The sequence below is a fragment of the Phyllobates terribilis genome, unplaced genomic scaffold (genome assembly GCF_046119375.1).
Source record: "Phyllobates terribilis strain yellow unplaced genomic scaffold, ASM4611937v1 Scaffold_1__5_contigs__length_1240528914, whole genome shotgun sequence".
In the NCBI taxonomy this organism is placed as follows: domain Eukaryota; kingdom Metazoa; phylum Chordata; class Amphibia; order Anura; family Dendrobatidae; genus Phyllobates; species Phyllobates terribilis.
This window is the reverse complement of record NW_027362761.1, coordinates 406,951,179-406,972,483: the sequence shown is the minus strand read 5'-3', so window position 1 is coordinate 406,972,483 and position 21,305 is coordinate 406,951,179. Positions and strand designations below refer to the sequence as shown.

General features: G+C 49.9%; 1 protein-coding gene across 4 annotated transcripts in view; it reads left to right on the top strand.

Annotated features, from left to right (window-relative positions):
• Nucleotides 1-20,526, top strand: part of TNFAIP8 (TNF alpha induced protein 8) — a 163,261-nt gene extending 142,735 nt beyond the window's left edge. For all 4 annotated transcript variants that reach the window (XM_073676934.1, XM_073676931.1, XM_073676932.1 and 1 more), the window contains exon 2: nucleotides 19,291-20,526. In XM_073676934.1, the coding sequence (XP_073533035.1) occupies nucleotides 19,291-19,859 (569 nt within the window). In that variant the 3' untranslated portion in view covers nucleotides 19,860-20,526. The remainder of the gene's footprint in view (nucleotides 1-19,290) is intronic.
• Nucleotides 20,527-21,305: the final 779 nt, after the last annotated feature.

The following is a 21,305-nucleotide window of genomic DNA, read 5'->3' as shown; positions in this document are numbered from 1 at the left end:
TCCAGACTACACCCATAAGGCATTAGGGTGTGAGATGCTGGGTGTCAACACTACTACAAAGCCAGGATAATATTTTCCATAATTCTGTCTGAACAATCACTCCACTCTGGTATCAATTACTATATGTGTAGAGTTTACATTATCCAGCTCCATAGTGTGTAATTATAAGATACCAATATTAGACTGCAGGCAGCATGTACAGCTCTGGATACTGCACACCCGTGTCTTCTGCATTGCAGCATTCTGCCCTTCTATTGAATTCCCTCTTTTGTCAGAGCTTCAGTTTTAGATGCGTTAAATGGAATCTCTCAGGAGGTTTTACTATGTAATCTGACTGCAGCATGAGGTAGTGACAGAGAACCCTGATACGTGTGCTTGTGTGCAGCAATTGTTATATAGTCAGTTTTCTCTGCTGCAGATCTAGCAGAGCTCAGTATGTTGCGCTTTGTATAACCCTGTCCACACCACTGATTGGCAGCTTTCTGTATACATTGTATATTGTCAGAAAGCTGCTAATCAGTGTTGGGGATGTGATTGGACTAAGACAAACGGACAGCTAGTCCTGCAGTGATAATCTCCTGCTGATAAAACACTGATTGTATTCAAACTGCAAAACACAGCCCAGTGGGTGATATATTAATGGAATCAGGGTCTCTGCCCCTACATCATGCTGCTCTCAGATTACATAGTAAAACCTAGTGTGATGAACCTGTAGCCGCCATCTTGGTAATGATAAATCATATCCAGGGATGGCCACACTTCAGCAGCCCCCACCCTTGGGACCTTCTGTTAAAACGTCAACTAGATAGTTTCCCCCCATCCAGGCTCCTGTAAGATAAGAAGCCTACTTAACACTTGAATGCTAGGAGCTTCAAAGACTTCGAGAGGAAACACAGCCAGCAGGGGGGGGTGCTTCGTCTATCTGTACCTGACCATTTGTCCCATAGGACTAGTTTCTTTGTCTGTCACAAGCATGGAGGCATAAGATATAGAAACATGAATAGTACACGCATGTTGCGTGGGATGGGCCAATAAAAAAATATCACGGCGTCCCGGAGCCATTGCGCACACAAGCCTCCGCGGTAGACGTTTGTACGTGCTCTGGAAGCCAAGATATAGCGCGGAGCCATTCCTGAGGACCGTATGGTATCATAATTGATATCAAAAGGTCGGTTACGGCGGCCCGAATCCATGGGAACCCCTGGGGGTATCATGAGACCATCCCAGAAGAAGTTATTGGGTTCCATAGAATTTGGGCTTCTGATCGAAGTTAGACCTGAGGGTGGAGACTGAGCCAGCTGACCTCACCAGCAGTGGGCGGGACGGGGCAGGTAAGATAGCAGGACAGACAAGAGATAAGTCAGTCTTGACCCAAGAGTGGTGTGCTGAACATCTGAGCACCAGCTGAGGCCACCAAGGGGAGGAGCAGTTTGACCATGCGGTGGTAGGCCTCAGCCTGTAACAAAGAACCGTGCCTGCGATCGCAGAATCCTCTCCCTGCGTCACAAGAAAATCAAGAAACCGGTAACTGATATGCTGTGGTGATTCTGTGTGTTGTATTCCATTGTTGTATAGTTTAGCCTGACCTTATACCTGTGTATATTTAGTTGTATATCGTGTATCTAGTGTATTATTATAATCAATTACCTCAAGTAATTGTGGGCCTGCCTTTTATTCTGCATAACGAACGCACGTCCGTGTGAGCTCGGCTCAAGCCAAAACGCTACCCAGGGTTGGTTCCTGACCCGATATAGGCCCATTCACGGACTGGGCGTATATCTAAAATAGGGACTGGTGGCAGCATACCAACTGGGGATTGGGGAAGGCTGGTAGTGACGGTCGGAGGTTCAGATATATATATTCCTGGCGCGGCCAAGGAAGATATATATACCGCCCTCACTACAGAGGGCCCCGATACCCAGTAGGTTACAGGACAGTCTCCCTGGCGACCGCTTATCCTAGGTGCAGTTCCTTGACTGACCTGAGGCTAAGAGGGCGCTAGCGAGTTGTGCTGTGTAGTGACGTTACGGTTTAGTGACGTTGAAGGGATAACACACTACCGTGTTCCCTGCGCTGGTTGCAGCTACCTGGCACTACTTTCTCTAGGTGCAGTACCTTGACTGACCTGAGAGGTAAGGGGGCGCCAGAGAGCTGCACCCACCGGCCGGCTTTCATCACGTTGGTGGCAGAGCGGTGGGATTGCAGAATAATAGTGTTGTGGGACCCCTACTCCCAGGCACTAAAGACTGCCAGTGGTAACTTCCACTGCTGGAGTCTTAAGGTCAGCCCAACATTAGACGGTCAGGCTAAAAGTATAACAAGGTGTGTGCAAACTCAGGGTTGCAGCGGTGTCGGTTACCAAGATGGCAGACGGCACCAGGAGCAAGACCCTGCAGGAGGCTAATGCTACGGTCCGTGTGGCAGGAGGGGAGGACATTGTTACTCATGGCGAGGAGGAGTCCAGCCCGGGCACCTCAGGGAGCCAGTCCCCAGTATACGGTCCCGCAGTGGGCTGCCCACCACCTACCCAGCCCAGCCTGTCCAGATCACAAGCCCTTTTACAAGCGGCTATGGCAAGTCTCCAGTCTCATGGCGATGCCGTCTACAAAACCCTCCTGGCAGCATCAGAGAAGGCAGCGGAGGAGGAGCGCGAAGCTGCGGAGCGCCGGGAGGCTGCGGAGCGTGCAGAGCGGGCTGCAGAGCGCCGGGAGGCTGCGGAGCGTGAAGCTGCAGAGCGTGCAGAGCGAGCTGCGGAGCGCCAGCACCAACTGGACCTGGCCCAGCGGGGGCTTCCGCTAGAGCAACCAACCCATCAGGAGACCAAGTCGTCCAAAGTCCGAGCTGAGGACTTCCCTCTACTGGAGAAGGATGGGGACCTGGACTCCTTTCTGGTGGCATTGGAACGGACCTGTCTTCAGCACCATCTGGCCCGGGATCAGTGGGCCAGATACCTGACCCCCCGTTTGAGGGGTAAGTCCCTGGATGCCTTGGGGGACTTACCTGCCGGGGAGGTACAGAACTACGACTGCATCAAGCGGGCCCTGATCCGGCAGTACAACCTCACTCCCGAGTCGTACCGCCAGAAGTTCCGGAGCCTGCTGCGTGGCCCCAAGGACACCTGGACCGATCATATGCGGGCGCTGTTGAGAGCCGCAGAGCACTGGACCTCGGGTCTAGCGCTTACTACCCGCCAGGAGGTCCAGGAACTGTTCGTCACGGAGCAGTTCTTGTGGAACTGCCCAGAGGACCTCCGACAGTTCCTCCGTGACCGAAAACCAACAGGGGCTTCTGCTACAGCCGCCCTGGCAGACGAGTATGCCAATAACAGGGCGCCTGAGCTGAAGAAGTCTGCCAGCAGCACCTGGAGAGGGGGTAAGCCCAGTCATGCCCCTGTTTCCCCGGCCCCTAGAACACAAGGGGTGTATCCCCCTGTTGCCCTCTCCAGGCAAGGACCAGACGTAAGACGTTGTCATCTATGCAACAAACCAGGACACTTTAGGGCTGAGTGTCCCCAGCGCCAAAAGACCCCATCCCAGTCCCAGAGAGCGCCCAATGTTTTGTGTGTGGGAGGGGGTGGTGGTAGGTCCCTGGACAACATCCAACCCGTCACCATAGGCCGTTCTGCGGTCATGGGACTGCGGGACACGGGCGCTGAACGAACACTGGTACGGCCTGAGGTGGTGTCCCCCCAGGACTTGGTACCAGGAAAGACTCTTTCCGTCTCCGGGGTTGGAGGCGTGGAGCCGGCACTTCCCGTTGCCATGGTGTATTTGGACTGGGGTGCCGGAAGGGGGATGCGGGAGGTGGGAGTAACGCCAAATATTCCCGCAAATGTTTTATTAGGGACCGACTTGGGGCGTCTAGTATCGCAGTATGTACCCTCTGAACCCCCAAGTTCGGCCCCCCAAGAGTGTATTGATTTGTCTGCTGCTAATGCCAACCATGTTGTATGTAGTGTGTGTCCTGCTGAGGAGGAGGGAGTGAAACCTGAGGGTAACACCTGCACAGACACAACACAAACAGGGTTAGTGAAAGCAGGTGGGGAGTGTGGGGATGCCCGCAGAGGTGCTCAGCCGGCGTGCCGTGACCTCTTGTCCTCCGGTGAGGGAGGGGGCGGGCAGGATTCTGTAGAGGGAAGCTCAGGGATGGAGAGGGGGGCAGCTACCGGCAGTGTAGGGCTCCCAGGGGTATCCAGGCTGCTGAGTATAGGCCCACTGCAGGGGGAGGAACAGGCCATGGGAGGTGGGGGTGTCCCAAGAGAGGAGCCGCCAGGTAAGACCCCAGGGCAGGAGTTCCCCACATCCGAGATGTCCAAAGGCCTAGGAAGCCTGCCTGATCGGGCGGCTTGGTCAGAAACAGAGGGGAAGCAGGCACTACCCACGGTCACAGCGGTCATAGCCGCTGTCACCAGGAGTGGGAGCGCCGGAGCCCAAGGAGCCTTGCAGAGGTCCGACGGCTTCCCCACTTCTGACCAAGTGTCTGCCGGGTCAGACAGCGGCCAGGTGACATGCCCGGAGGGGCTGACGGAGGATGTGGCAGTTTCGTCGATTCTGGCCACATCAAGTCAGGAATTTCAGGCTGCGTTGGAAGCAGACGACAGCCTGAAAGCTCTCAAGGAACAGGCGGCACAGCCTCCCATGGAGTCAGACTGCGAGCGTGTGGTCTGGGACCAGGGACGGCTGTACCGGGTAACGGTCCAGCAGGGTTCACCGGAGGCGTGGCCCAGGGACCGACAGTTAGTGGTACCCTATCCGTTCAGGGCGGAATTGTTGCGGATCGCACACGAGATTCCGATGGCCGGACACCTAGGGATCGCTAAAACCAAGGCCAGGATAGCTCAGCATTTCTACTGGCCTGGGATGGGAGCCGCGGTGGGTGCCTACTGCCGTTCGTGTGACACCTGTCAGAGGGTGGGGAAGGCGGGGCCGCGCCCCAAAGCCCCACTGGTAACTCTGCCAATCATCGAAGAGCCTTTCTCGAGGGTCGCTGTGGATCTTATTGGACCTCTGTCCACTCCCAGCCACTCCGGGAAATGCTTCATACTCACGGTAGTGGACTATGCCACCCGGTACCCGGAAGCGGTAGCTTTGTCGTCCATTCGGGCCGACAAGGTGGCTACCGCCTTACTGGAGATCTTCTCCAGAGTGGGTTTCCCCCAAGAAATGCTCACCGACCGAGGGACCCAGTTCATGTCGCGGCTGATGGAGTCCCTCTGTAAGCAAATGCAGGTGCAACATCTGGTGGCCAGCCCGTATCACCCACAGACTAATGGCCTGTGTGAGCGGTTCAATGGCACCTTAAAGCAGATGCTTAAGATGTTGGTCGACTCCCACGGGAGAGACTGGGAGCGTTACCTCCCACACCTCCTATTTGCTTACCGGGAGGTTCCGCAGGCCTCAACGGGGTTCTCCCCCTTTGAGCTCCTGTACGGGCGACGGGTACGGGGCCCCCTGGCTTTGGTGAAGGAAGCATGGGAAGGGGATTTGGCCACCCCCGAGGTGTCGGTCATCGAGTATGTCGTGCGCCACCGGGACAGGATGATGGCCTTGGCAAAGCTGGTGCAGGACAATATGGCCCAGGCCCAGGCCGACCAGAAGCGGTGGTACGACCAGAATGCTTGTGAGAGGACCTACCAGGTGGGTCAAAAGGTGTGGGTACTGGTCCCCGTACCACAGAACAAGCTTCAGGCAGCCTGGGAAGGTCCCTACTTCGTGCACCAGAAACTCAATGCCGTCACCTATCTGGTCACCCTGGATCACGCCCGTGGAAGGAGGAAGGCCTTCCACGTGAACATGATGAAGGCTCATCATGAGCGGGAAGCGACTGCCCACCCAGTGTGCAACCTTCCCGAGGAAGGAGAGGTAGAAACCCTCCTGGATCTGCTCACCCAAGCCAAGGCGGGTGGGTCCATCGAGGATGTGGGGGTTGGCCACCAGCTCACGGAGGACCAACGGTCCCAGCTGGGGACCACCCTGCACCCCTTCCGGGGGCTGTTCCGCAGCCTGCCCGGAAGGACTGAGATGGCTGTCCACGACGTGGACACTGGCGATCACCCGCCGATCCGGCGTTCAGCATATCGGGTCTCTTTCGAGGTGCAGGGAAACATGCGCCAAGAGATAGACGAGATGCTGAAGCTGGGGGTGATCCAGGCATCCAGCAGCGCGTGGGCCTCGCCTGTAGTCCTCGTACCAAAGAAGGACCGAACTACACGGTTCTGCGTGGACTACCGGGGGCTCAACGCTGTAACGGCCACCGATGCGTTCCCCATACCACGCATCGATGACCTGCTCGATCGGATGGCCGGGGCTAAGTACCTGACCATCATGGATCTGAGCCGGGGGTACTGGCAGATTCCTCTGACCCCCGCGGCAAGGGAACGCTCTGCCTTTATCACCCCTTTTGGACTGTACGAGTCCACAGTGATGCCATTCGGCATGAAGAATGCCCCTGCCACTTTTCAGCGGATGGTCAATACGCTGCTTGAGGGACTTGAAGGGTACGCGGCTGCGTACTTGGACGATATTGCAGTCTTCAGTCCCACTTGGGAGGATCACCTAGAGCACCTGCGGCAGGTGCTCGGTCGGATCCACCGGGCAGGCTTGACCATCAAGCCGGAAAAGTGCCAGCTGGGCATGAGTGAGGTCCTCTACCTGGGTCACCGGGTAGGCGGGGGGGTTCTGAAGCCAGAACCGGGGAAAGTGGATGCCATCGCATCCTGGCCCACTCCTAGGACCAAAAAGCAGGTGATGTCCTTCTTGGGGACCGCCGGGTACTATAGGAGGTTCGTCCCACACTATAGCACCCTGGCCAAGCCCCTGACGGACCTCACCAAGAAGAAGCTGCCCGTCGCAGTCGACTGGACAGTCGCCTGCGAGACAGCTTTCGGGGCACTCAAGGCCGCCCTAAGTAGCTCCCCTGTACTGCAAGCTGCCGACTTCGACCGGCCGTTTGTGGTACAGACCGACGCCAGTGACTTTGGCCTCGGTGCTGTGCTAAGTCAGGTCAACACGACAGGCCAGGAACATCCTGTCTTGTACCTGAGCAGGAAGCTACTGCCCCGGGAGGTGGCTTACTCCACGGTGGAAAAAGAATGCCTACCAATTGTATGGGCCCTGCAGCGTCTGCAGCCCTACTTGTACGGGAGCCATTTCACCGTGGAGACGGACCACAACCCCCTCAGCTGGTTACACACGGTCTCTGGGTCGAATGGCAGGTTGCTACGCTGGAGCCTCGCTCTCCAGCAGTACCACTTCTCCATTCGCCACAGAAGAGGCCGTGACCACGGTAACGCTGACGGGTTATCCCGGCAAGGGGAGGGTGCAGAAGGACGCACGGGGGAACACAGGAATGTGCTACCCCCTCGCGCCCTCGTATAGGGGGAGGTGTGATGAACCTGTAGCCGCCATCTTGGTAATGATAAATCATATCCAGGGATGGCCACACTTCAGCAGCCCCCACCCTTGGGACCTTCTGTTAAAACGTCAACTAGATAGTTTCCCCCCATCCAGGCTCCTGTAAGATAAGAAGCCTACTTAACACTTGAATGCTAGGAGCTTCAAAGACTTCGAGAGGAAACACAGCCAGCAGGGGGGGGTGCTTCGTCTATCTGTACCTGACCATTTGTCCCATAGGACTAGTTTCTTTGTCTGTCACAAGCATGGAGGCATAAGATATAGAAACATGAATAGTACACGCATGTTGCGTGGGATGGGCCAATAAAAAAATATCACGGCGTCCCGGAGCCATTGCGCACACAAGCCTCCGCGGTAGACGTTTGTACGTGCTCTGGAAGCCAAGATATAGCGCGGAGCCATTCCTGAGGACCGTATGGTATCATAATTGATATCAAAAGGTCGGTTACGGCGGCCCGAATCCATGGGAACCCCTGGGGGTATCATGAGACCATCCCAGAAGAAGTTATTGGGTTCCATAGAATTTGGGCTTCTGATCGAAGTTAGACCTGAGGGTGGAGACTGAGCCAGCTGACCTCACCAGCAGTGGGCGGGACGGGGCAGGTAAGATAGCAGGACAGACAAGAGATAAGTCAGTCTTGACCCAAGAGTGGTGTGCTGAACATCTGAGCACCAGCTGAGGCCACCAAGGGGAGGAGCAGTTTGACCATGCGGTGGTAGGCCTCAGCCTGTAACAAAGAACCGTGCCTGCGATCGCAGAATCCTCTCCCTGCGTCACAAGAAAATCAAGAAACCGGTAACTGATATGCTGTGGTGATTCTGTGTGTTGTATTCCATTGTTGTATAGTTTAGCCTGACCTTATACCTGTGTATATTTAGTTGTATATCGTGTATCTAGTGTATTATAATCAATTACCTCAAGTAATTGTGGGCCTGCCTTTTATTCTGCATAACGAACGCACGTCCGTGTGAGCTCGGCTCAAGCCAAAACGCTACCCAGGGTTGGTTCCTGACCCGATATAGGCCCATTCACGGACTGGGCGTATATCTAAAATAGGGACTGGTGGCAGCATACCAACTGGGGATTGGGGAAGGCTGGTAGTGACGGTCGGAGGTTCAGATATATATATTCCTGGCGCGGCCAAGGAAGATATATATACCGCCCTCACTACAGAGGGCCCCGATACCCAGTAGGTTACAGGACAGTCTCCCTGGCGACCGCTTATCCTAGGTGCAGTTCCTTGACTGACCTGAGGCTAAGAGGGCGCTAGCGAGTTGTGCTGTGTAGTGACGTTACGGTTTAGTGACGTTGAAGGGATAACACACTACCGTGTTCCCTGCGCTGGTTGCAGCTACCTGGCACTACTTTCTCTAGGTGCAGTACCTTGACTGACCTGAGAGGTAAGGGGGCGCCAGAGAGCTGCACCCACCGGCCGGCTTTCATCACACCTAGTGACAGATTTGCTTTTGAAGAAGCTCTCCATGAAGATTTTTTTAAATAAATCCGTGTATGTAATGTACTGTTAATATAATCGCGTGCCGCTACTTTATCCAGGATCCAGCGCCGTTCTGCTCCTCTTCTCGGTGACGTCACTACTCTTCATACTATCCGGATCATTCTATGCTGATGCTCATTCTGACGCGCCATAGGCTTACATTGTAAAAGCTGCTTTGGATCACGCAGAACGCAGCTTGACCCATAGAGTCTGAAGAGCGGTGACTCAGAAGAGAAGCGGAATGGCACTTGATCCAAGAGATGGTGGCGGTTGGTGAATATATTAACACGTACAGACTACTTCCATTTATACACAGATTTATTAAAACAAGCTTCTTTAAAAGGGAATCTGTCACCAGAGAGCCATGTTAGCGCCTCTTTAAATACAAACCTGCAGCCCAGACTGCAGATACATGTTTTGATATGTCCAAAAAATGCATCTGTCACTATTAGCACTAGTGTCCAGGTCTTGGCCGAGACCAACTCTGATTATCCATATAAAGTGGATGGTTTAGAGCAAAATAACTTCATTGGAAGCCGTGTGGATTTTGTTGGTGACACAATTTGTAAAAGGGAGTTTACTTAAATGGGGGAATGTAATTGTTTGGTGGGGTGATATGTCATTGCTGTAGCGTTTTCTGTTCCAAACAATTGCTGTGGCTATACAAAATCATGTTGCTTCCAAGATTTTGTGCAACCGCAACTTCCTTATTCAATTATTAGCAAATTGTGGCAACTTACAACATTCACCGTTCATCACTTTTGTCATTGCTTCATTTCCAATGTGTTAGAGCCTTCCATATTGCAGGATGGCTGCCATTGGCTTCCCCAACTTATTTACCAACCTGATTGCATTGAATTCAGTGTCCTGCATATCAGTTATGATTTATGAAGTGAAATGCAGACTGGGCAACCAAGGGCCCACCAGTATCCACCTCCAGGGCCCCACTTTTCAGATACATGCAAATATGACTTTATCCAAAATTGACAAATTTCTATAGCAATAAACTTAAATAAATAAGATGCTGCCTTTGTCTGTACATAGTGAATCAGATGTATAGTGCCAAGTACTGCTCCTATAAGAGGGTGGTGGGCCACTCCTGCACAGGGGCCCACCGGAGGATTCTCCTGTTCTCCTATGGGCCAGTCCGAGCCTGTACGTATCTCATAGTTATATCTATCTGTATTTCAGTCTCAGCAGTAGCAGATTGACTTCTTCTGAGGTTAGTTATCATAACTAATGGCGGTGTGCTCCTTTGCACGCACAGGGTGGACACGTTTTCTATTTTCACAACCACCTTTTACGATATTATGAGTAAATAATAAATGCTCTGTCACTGTACATAGGACACAGGAAGCACATTGATGCTTAGATACTCGTTCTACCACCTGCTGTTCAGCAAAAGCTTTGCAACCTGTGTTTTCTCGCTGGCTGTACATACTGAATATTTACAGATTATTGTGAAAATCCAAAGTGTATAGGGTGAGGCGACTATCCGGGAATACAAGAATTGGGTAAATACCTTAAAGATAAGAGATACTGTTGCACTTGGCAGTTACTTTATCTCCCCCTCTCACATACAGATGCAATTCAGATTAATCTGTATTTCAAACACTCTCCATAGACTTTAATTAACGATTTCTGTATGCAAAACAGATAAAAGTATATGCTGTGTTTATAAGATACACATAAATTAAAGACACCCATGCGAATAGCCCCAGAGAGTAACATTAGCTCCTTATTCGTGATGAGCGAGCACTAAAATTCTCGAGTACTCGTTGCTCGAGTGGAGCAAATTGGAATGCTCGACTCGAGCAACGAGCCCAATGTAAATCTATGGGAAACTCAAGCATTTTTGTTGTTCCCATTATTAAAGAGTGGGTCTCCTATACTGCTATTGCATATGAAGTGACTGCAAGGGCTGCCAAAAGTTTGGAGGCACTCCAATGCCCCTTGCAAGAGACGTAGAGGAGGGCCTCATGAAAAAAATGTTCCCATTATTAGGAAGTGAACTTCCCATACTGTTATTGCCTATGCAGTCAATGCAAGGGCTTCCAAAAATTTGGAGGCACTTCTATGCCCCTTGGAAGAGACGAAGATATGGTGGTGGAGGGTGAGGATGAGGAGAAGGAGAAGGACCAGGGCTGTGGAGTCGGTAAGCCAAACCTCCAACTCTGACTCCTCAATTTCTAAGACACCAACTCCGACTCCACGACTCGACTCCCTCATAAATGGCTCATGTTTAAGTGATAAATTTACTGTAGCACAGATTCATCTTCTCTAAAGTCTAGACCCTTAGATCAGGAATAGGACAGACATTCATAGGACATTTCAGAACTTTCCCAAATTCTTATGAAAAAAATATTCCCCACAAACTGCATTGAACTACTGTATACAATTTATTATATATTTTAGGAGTTTGAAACGGTCCACTTTATACCAACTCTGATTCCGACTTCACCAAAATGGACACCGACTCCAACTCCACAGCCCTGAGAAGGACAACAGCAAATAGACAAAATCAGGAAGCGTATACCCATGTCTGGGTATGAAGAGCTGCATGGGAATAGAACTCCCAAAAAAAAGACACTGTATTTGAGTTTGTTACGCTGCTATAATTCGGTGGTGTTGAGAAGTCTGGCCCAATTCAGCCTTTGTTCATTTTTATAAGAGTCAGCCTGTCAGCATTATCAGTTGGTAGGCGGATGTGCCTATCAGTTATAATTCCCCCAACGGCACTAAAAACCCGCTCTGACAAAACTCTAGTGTCAGGGCAGGCCGGGACCTCCAAGGCGTAGAGAGCCAGTTCATGCCACGTGTCCAGCTTGGATACCCAATAATTATAAGGCACAGAGGAATCACGGAGGACGTTGGTATGGTCAGCAAGGTACTCCTTCAGCATCTTCGGAAAATTATCCCTCCTTGTGAGACTGCCCCGTGCAACAGGGCCTGTGCAATGGGAGGGTCTGTGAAAACTCTCCCAGACTTTTGACAGTGTTCCCCTGCCTCTGCTGGATCGTATTCATGTCTCTCTAGCTTTTACTCCTTGGTTATCCAAGGAAATGTAACCTCTACCGCCAGTGTTTTCAGATAGGAATTTTTTTAATAATTCCGCAACAAGGGCCTTCTGGTACTGCCCCATTTTAGTAGACCTGTCCGCCACGGGAATAAGATATAGAAAATTCTCTTTGTAGCATGTTTTAGAAGTGTCACCAACCAGTAATGACGGTCACCCAAAATTTGGAGAACGTAATGGTCATGGGTAAGTTAATAGGTAAGACTTCCGTGTCCTCACCAAGAGGGCGACTGACCATGCTCTCCTCCTCCTCCCTCTCCTCAGGCCATCCACGCTGAACAGACGGTATGACAGTTGTGCGGGTAGTACCATTAATAGCGCAGGAAACTAGCTCCTGTTCTTCCTCCTCCTCCTGCCTCATTGTCATCCAATCCACATTGGGATGAGATGAAGCTGGGCTGTGTGGAATCACCCTGTATAGTTCCTTGCTCCATCTCATTGTGCTGCACCTGCAATGCCTCCTCTTTAATTGTGAGCAGCGATTGTTTCAGAAGACATAGAAGCGGGATGGTGACGCTATTATGGTATCATCTCCGCTCACCATCTTGGTGGAGTCCTCAAAATTTTGAAGGGCAGCACAGATGTCTGACATCCATGCCCACTCCTCCGCTCTTATTTGCGGAGGCTGACAATACCGACGGACGTTTTGAAGCTGGTACTGAGCAACTGCCCTGTGCTGCTCACAAATCCTTCCCAACATCTGCAAGGTTGAGTTCCAATTCGTGGGGACATCACACACCAGTCAGTGAGCTGGAAGCTGCAAACGCTGCTGAATCACGGCAAGGGCGGCGTAAGCTGGAGCTGACTTTCTAAAATGGGCACACTCGTGGGGTACTTTGACAAGCAGATCTGTGTAGGTTATTAGAAACCGCTGAACCATGAGGTTAAGCACATGGGTCAGGCATGGAACATGTGTGAGCCCGCCTCGCTACAGAACCGCCACCAGGTTCCGACCATTGTCACACACGACCATGCCTGGCTGTAGGTTCAGCGGTGACAGCCACAGATCTACCTACTCTTTCAGAGCTGGTACCTCAACTCTTCAGCAGTGTGCGGTTGGTCAGCCTGTTGCCGCTTGGCCGAGGCAGTGCTGCAGTGCTTCCAGCTTCTGACTGATGTGGGCATTTCGGAGATGGAGGCTGATGAGGAGGAGGTGCAGGAGCTGTAGAATGTGGGGGCAACCCTGATTGACCCAGGACCCGCAATCCTTGGTGTCGGGAGGACGTGTTCCATCCCAAGGTCTGACTGGGTCCCCGCTTCCACTATATTAACCCAGTGTGCCGTCAGCGAGATGTACCGTCCCTGCCCACAAGCACTTGTCCACGTGTAACAGCAGGAACAGACAGAACGTGCAATGGACCCTCTTGTGCTGTATACACTGCCACAAACCCTGCCTGCCTAACTCCTGCTATCATCACTGAATATATGCAGCTGGATTAGTCCTCAGAAGGACTGTTAGTTCAGATGGAGATATATATATATATATATATATATATATATATATATATAATACTCCTGGAGTACCACTACTTATATCTAACTATTACACCGCCAATTCTGTCCCTCACGCAGCAGCAGCTCTCCCTACTCTGCCTGATTCCGGGGTAGACTGTGACGAGCATAGCGGCGCCAGATCTTGTATAGATCAGATGATGCTGTATGGCCAGCCAATCACTGTAATGCCACAACCAACATGGCTACGGCATTACAGTGTGTGGCAAGCAATCCCTGCATGTTCATTGGCCCTCTAAAGAGCGCCAAACATACAGGGCGGGGACCCGAGCAACCCGGAAATACTTGCCGAGCATGTCGAGCAGGGTGATGCTTGGGCAAGTACCGAACAGTGGCGAGCACGCTCACTCATCACTACTCCTTATTAATGGAAGGACACAGATGAGCTGTGATGCCAGGAACTTGACTGCTGTGGCCATCAATTGGCATGTCAACATAGACCAGGAGCGCTACAGCAGGCTCACCACTGGATCGCTGGGGAAGAGAGTAGGTAATTAGTAGAGATGAGTGAATCTTTTGAAATTCTAATTCGCCATTGTTTTTCCCAATAATTCAATTAGCTGCAATTGAAAGAACTTCAAAGCCTTCAAATGGCACTTAAAAACATGTATGACCATATACTCTCTTCCTTACACCCGAATCGTTTTCATTTCTGTGCTGTCGCTTTATCTGTGCAGTTTCTAAAGTGTTTTATGCTTTCTCTCCTCATCTCTATGGCTTAACTGTGAGCGACGATGTCCTCTAACTATCTAGATTCACCACAAAATGGATGCTGCATTTCCTGCCTCTGCTTTTATACAGGCTATGATAGTCTCTCCTGATAAACTATGTGGTGTGATCGCTGCGAGCTATTACGTGGAAGCTCATCCAAGGCTTTTTCTTACTGATCCTATCTTCTGCAATGTGTGAAACGTCAGCAGCCAATTTAAGGGATTTGCACAAAGTGAATCAAAAATTGTTTAAATTCATCTGGTTCACAAAATTGTTACAAATTCAACATGTAAATATCCTCTTCAGAGAGGAAGAGGACTTAAACACTAGTGCCACCTATTGGGGATAGCAATCCTAAATGTCAATGTTGCCTGCTGGACGAGCCTTGCCACATGCATATTTAAATTCCCAGAGGAATATTACATGGCTGATAAGTCTCCTTACACCGACTTTCACTCTCCACAAGGAGAAATGTTACACTAACTTTCACTCTACACAAAGAGAAATGTTCCCTAAACAATCTAAAAATTCAACACAAATTCTATTTGCATTTAATCGATTTTCTCATCTGTCTCAGGATATGGAGAGACGGACAGGCACACTTGGTGGTACAGAGGCAGTTGCATGTTGTCGGGTATAGTGACAGTTTACCATGTTAGCAATGGTACGACAAGACAGGAAATATAGTAAACCGATGACTAAATTTTGTAATATGACCTATGACTTGCTTGGTATGAAGAAACAATAGGAAACAGATCCACTGTTAAAAACCATTGAAAATGAAAACGGGAACATAGAAAGAGAAGTGCTGCGGAGTGGAAGTAAAGCAAAGATGGCAAGTCATGCAGGACTATGATTGGTGAACTTGACTTTCATTATGGCACTCCTACAACTTCATTCACCTAAGAAGGGTCACCCCTGCACAGGTTTTTTTATTGTAGGCTCAACAGCTGGTAGTGGAGGTGCTAAGGAGACAAAAACTAATAGGTGGTAATTTTGTGAATTTGATTCAATAGATTCTGTGATATGGCAGCATTATTATATGCTTCAATGTAGAAATGATTTCATGTTACAGAAAATAGTCAGATGGTGCGGATGATATTGAGGGAGATGTAAGACTTTTATGTCACAGGCCAGTTTAATTTTCATTAAGTTTGTGTTCATTGCTGTGAAAATCGAGATGGCAATCGGAGATGGCATGAAGACATAAAGAAGTGCTACCCCAGCATCTCGCTGTTCTCACTGCGGACAACTGCATCACACTGTTATGAGTGATATACCGTACTTGCAGAGAATTACTTGGAGGACACAATGCCATTCTGCACATGCTCGCTCTCGCTCGCTCGCTCACTCACTCACTCACTCACTCACTCACACACACACACACCACTCACATCCTCCCCACACACACACACACACACCTCGCATCACACACACCTCGCATCCCTCCCACACACACACACACCTCGCATCCCTCCCACACACACACCACTCACATCCCCCCCTCACACACACACACACCACTCACATCCCCCCTCACACACACACACACACTCACATCCCTCACACACACACCACTCACATCCCCCCCCTCACACACACACACACACACACCACTCACATCCCTCCCTCCCACACACACACACACACACACACACACACACACACACCACTCACATCCCTTCCACACACACACACACCACTCACATCCCTTCCACACACACACACACACACACACCACTCACATCCCTTCCACACACACACACACACCACTCACATCCCTCCCACACACACACCACTCACATCCCCCCCTCCCACACACCTCACATCCCCCCCTCCCACACACCTCACATCCCCCCCCTCCCACACACCTCACATCCCCCCCCTCCCACACACCTCACATCCCCCCCTCCCACACACACACACACACACCTCACATCCCCCCTCCCACACACACACACCTCACATCCCCCCCTCCCACACACACACACACCTCACATCCCCCCCCTCCCACACACACACACCCACCACTCACATCCCTCACACACACACCCACCACTCACATCCCTCACACACACACAACACTCACATCCCCCCCTCCCACACACACACACACCTCACATCCCCACGCTCCCACACACACACACCCACCACTCACATCCCTCACACACACACCCACCACTCACATCCCTCACACACACACCCACCACTCACATCCCTCACACACACACCACTCACATCCCCCCCCACACACACCACTCACATCACTCTCACACACACACACACACCACTCACATCCCTTACACACACACACACACACACACACACACACACACAAACCACTCACATCCCTTCCACACACACACACATACACACAAACCACACACACACACACACCACTCACATCCCTTCCACACACACACACATCACTCACATCCCTTCCACACACACACACACACACACACACACCACTCACATCCCTTACACACACACACCACTCACATCCCTTCCACACACACACACCTACCTCACATCTCTTACACACACACACACACACACACACACACACCACTCACATCCCTTACACACACACCACTCACATCCCTTACACACACACACACACACACACCACTCATATCCCACACACACACAAACCACTCACATCCCACACACACACACAAACCACTCACATCCCACACACAAACCACTCACATCCCACACACACACACACACACACACACACACACACACACACACACACACACCACTCACATCCCACACACACACCACTCACATCCCACACACACACACACACCACTCACATCCCACACACACACACACACAAACCACTCACATCCCACACACCACTCACATCCCACACACAAACCACTCACATCCCACACACACACACAAAGCACTCACATCCCCCCCACACACACACACCACTCACAAACCACTCACATCCCACACACACACACACCTACCTCACATCCCTTACACACACACCACTCACATCCCTCCCACACACACACACACACCACTCACATCCCTCCCACACACACACACACACCACTCACATCCCTTACACACACACACACACACACCACTCACATCCCTTACACACACACACACACACACACCACTCACATCCCACACACACCCCACACACACACACACACACACACCACTCACATCCCACACACACACACCACTCACATCCCACACACACACACACACCACTCACATCCCTTACACACACACCACTCACATCCCTCCCACACACACACACACACCACTCACATCCCACACACACACACCACTCACATCCCACACACACACACACCTACCTCACATCCCTTACACACACACCACTCACATCCCACACACACCCCACACACACACACACACACACCACTCACATCCCACACACACACACCACTCACATCCCACACACACACACACACCACTCACATCCCTTACACACACACCACTCACATCCCTCCCACACACACACACACACCACTCACATCCCACACACACACACCACTCACATCCCACACACACACACACCTACCTCACATCCCTTACACACACACCACTCACATCCCTCCCACACACACACACACACACCACTCACATCCCTCCCACACACACACACACACCACTCACATCCCTTACACACACACACACACACACCACTCACATCCCTTACACACACACACACACACACACCACTCACATCCCACACACACCCCACACACACACACACACACACCACTCACATCCCACACACACACACCACTCACATCCCACACACACACACACACCACTCACATCCCACACACACACACACACCACTCACATCCCACACACACACAAACCACTCACATCCCACACACACACAAACCACTCACATCCCACACACACAAACCACTCACATCCCACACACACAAACCACTCACATCCCACACACACACACAAACCACTCACATCCCACACACACACACAAACCACTCACATCCCACACACACACACAAACCACTCACATCCCACACACACACACAAACCACTCACATCCCACACACACACACAAACCACTCACATCCCACACACACACACACAAACCACTCACATCCCACACACACACACACACAAACCACTCACATCCCACACACACACACAAACCACTCACATCCCACACACACACACACACACCACTCACATCCCTCCCACACACACACACACCACTCACATCCCTCCCACACACACACCACTCACATCCCTCCCACACACACACACACCACTCACATCCCTCCCACACACACACCACTCACATCCCTCCCACACACACACACACCACTCACATCCCTCCCACACACACACACACCACTCACATCCCTCCCACACACACACACCACTCACATCCCTCCCACACACACACACACACCACTCACATCCCTCCCACACACACACACACACACCACTCACATCCCTCCCACACACACACACACACACACACACACCACTCACATCCCTCCCACACACACACACACACCACTCACATCCCTCCCACACACACACATGCCACTCACATCCCTCCCACACACACACACACCACTCACATCCCTCCCACACACACACACACCACTCACATCCCTCCCACACACACACCCCTCTGGAATACTCCACTCCCCCATCAGTTATACCTGCCAAAAGAGCACTCATTTGACTTCCATGAGACTTATAGAACACTATATAGATACATTTAGGTTGTCCATCAGGGACTTTTATATGGTAAAAACAAGTGTATAAGGCATTGGAGGCTGTGGTTTATGTTTGGATGACATTACTTTAGTATTCATCTGACCCTCAAGCCAAAACAATACAACCCAGTAGCATCATTTCTCATATCAAGGTGAGATGAGAAATTGCTGCAAAATGCCATCACGTGCTGATCAGTGAAAGTCTGATCATTGATGTCCCATTTTGCTTAAATTGTTTTTACATCTGTATTGAACAATACAATTCCTAAAACTAATATCACTGGTATAGTAATTCTTTTTTTTTTCTATTTTAATTTTAGTGGCAACAGATTTTTTCAGTTCCAAATATCTGGCTGTCCAGGCCCAGAAGAAAATTCTTGGTAAGATGGCTTCTTCTAAATACATTGCAACCTCCTTGATTGACGATACCAGTGGAGAAGTGTTGGATGAGCTCTATCAAGCAACCAGAGAGTTCACCCAAAGCAAGAAAGACTCTGAGAAAATTATAAAGAATCTCATCAAGATAGTAATAAAGCTGGCAGTCCTGTATAGAAATAATCAGTTCAACCAGGATGAGATAGCACTTATGGAAAAGTTCAAGAGGAAAGTCCACCAGCTGGCCATGACTGTGGTCAGCTTTCATCAAGTGGAGTACACATTCGACCGCAATGTGCTCTCAAAATTGTTGAATGAGTGTCGGGAGTTTCTTCATCAGGTGGTTCAACGTCATCTCACTGCAAAGTCTCATGGACGTATCAACAACGTGTTCGATCATTTCTCGAATTGTGAGTTTTTGGCAGCTCTATACAACCCATTTGGACCTTACAAAAACCATCTTCAGAGACTTTGTGAAGGTGTGAACAAAATGTTAGATGATGATAATATTTAATGATGGGACGTTGACGTCTTTGAAGATAATTGCTGGGAAATTCAATTTTGGAACTGATTGCCACCAAGGCGTAAGAGACCATTCATTAAATGGTGTTTTATCTGCTGATGGTAACACTGGAACCAGATTGTCATACAATGCCGCTTACTGGTTCTCGCTGGAGAGTCGTTACTAAGCAGTGATTCTATGCAGATACCTTCCCTCTACATGCTGAGAGTACTTTAGGTTGTAAGTGGAAAACACCATGAACGCAGTGGATTACTCAGAAATGGGAATCTTCTGGAGAATTTCTACAAATGGATGGGACGAATTGCTATTTATGGCCTTGCCAAAAATATTTCAGTACAAATGATGTATGTGTTTTTCCGTGTAATGTATAATATATATATGTGCCATGATTCTTTATGCATTGTTTCTTAATAATTGAATGACAAGGCAGCTTCTTTTTGTCTTTGCTTCTGTTCTCCAAGCTTATGTTTTGTAGGAACTATATTCATACAAATCTGCTGTCATGGAAGTGCATTGCATTTTATTGGATATTGTTGATATCGGTATCCTCATTGTGAAAGGTTCTTAATTTGTAAATGTAGACCGCAGAATTGCACTTTCTTAATGCCCTGGACAAACTGTCTTATAAAAAAAAATAATAAAACAATCTATCCAGTCAGAGATTATGATTATAATTATTATATTACAGCTCACACTAGACTTGTTATACTGGCTTTAGCGCTACTTTTTTTTCTTGCTATGTTCTACTGCCTTACAACCAATCTAACTGGATTGAAACATTGCTAACAAATGTCATTATTTTTCAACTATAACCCATATACTTCATGGCTTTGAATACAAAAGTACACAACAGAGTTTATAAAGACTTCCGTTTTAGCCCATGGAGGTTCATTTCACAATACCAGCATCTGTAGGACAGGAATCTGTATGCGGAAGGTGACATTCACACAATGTTTTGGTGTACCTTCATAGTATTGGCTACAGTCCTGCCTAAGCCACTAGTGTCCATTTTGTATGTGTATGTGCGGTATATATCATAAATAGCAATAAATACCACTGAATAGCACTTCTTTAGCTAAGAAAAAAAGGCGTCTCAGGAGATCTTATTTACATCTCCACATTGTGTGGTCAGCACAAAGTACTGGCACATGACTTATTCCTTCCAAAGACCATACTAAGGACCATGGGGCACTCATTACGGGTGGAAGAAAGGCGATTCCGGCAGCTGAATAGGAAAGGGTTCTTTACTGTTAGAGCAGTCAGACTGTAGAATGGCCGACACTAGAACAGCTTTCAAAAAAGGGCTGGACGATTTCCCCTATACATAGAACATTGTGAGTTATAGTTAAATTAGTGACAAAATGTATAATTGGTGGAGGGAGGTTGAACTTAATGGACCTAGGTATTTTTTATCCTATGTAAAGAATTACATACACC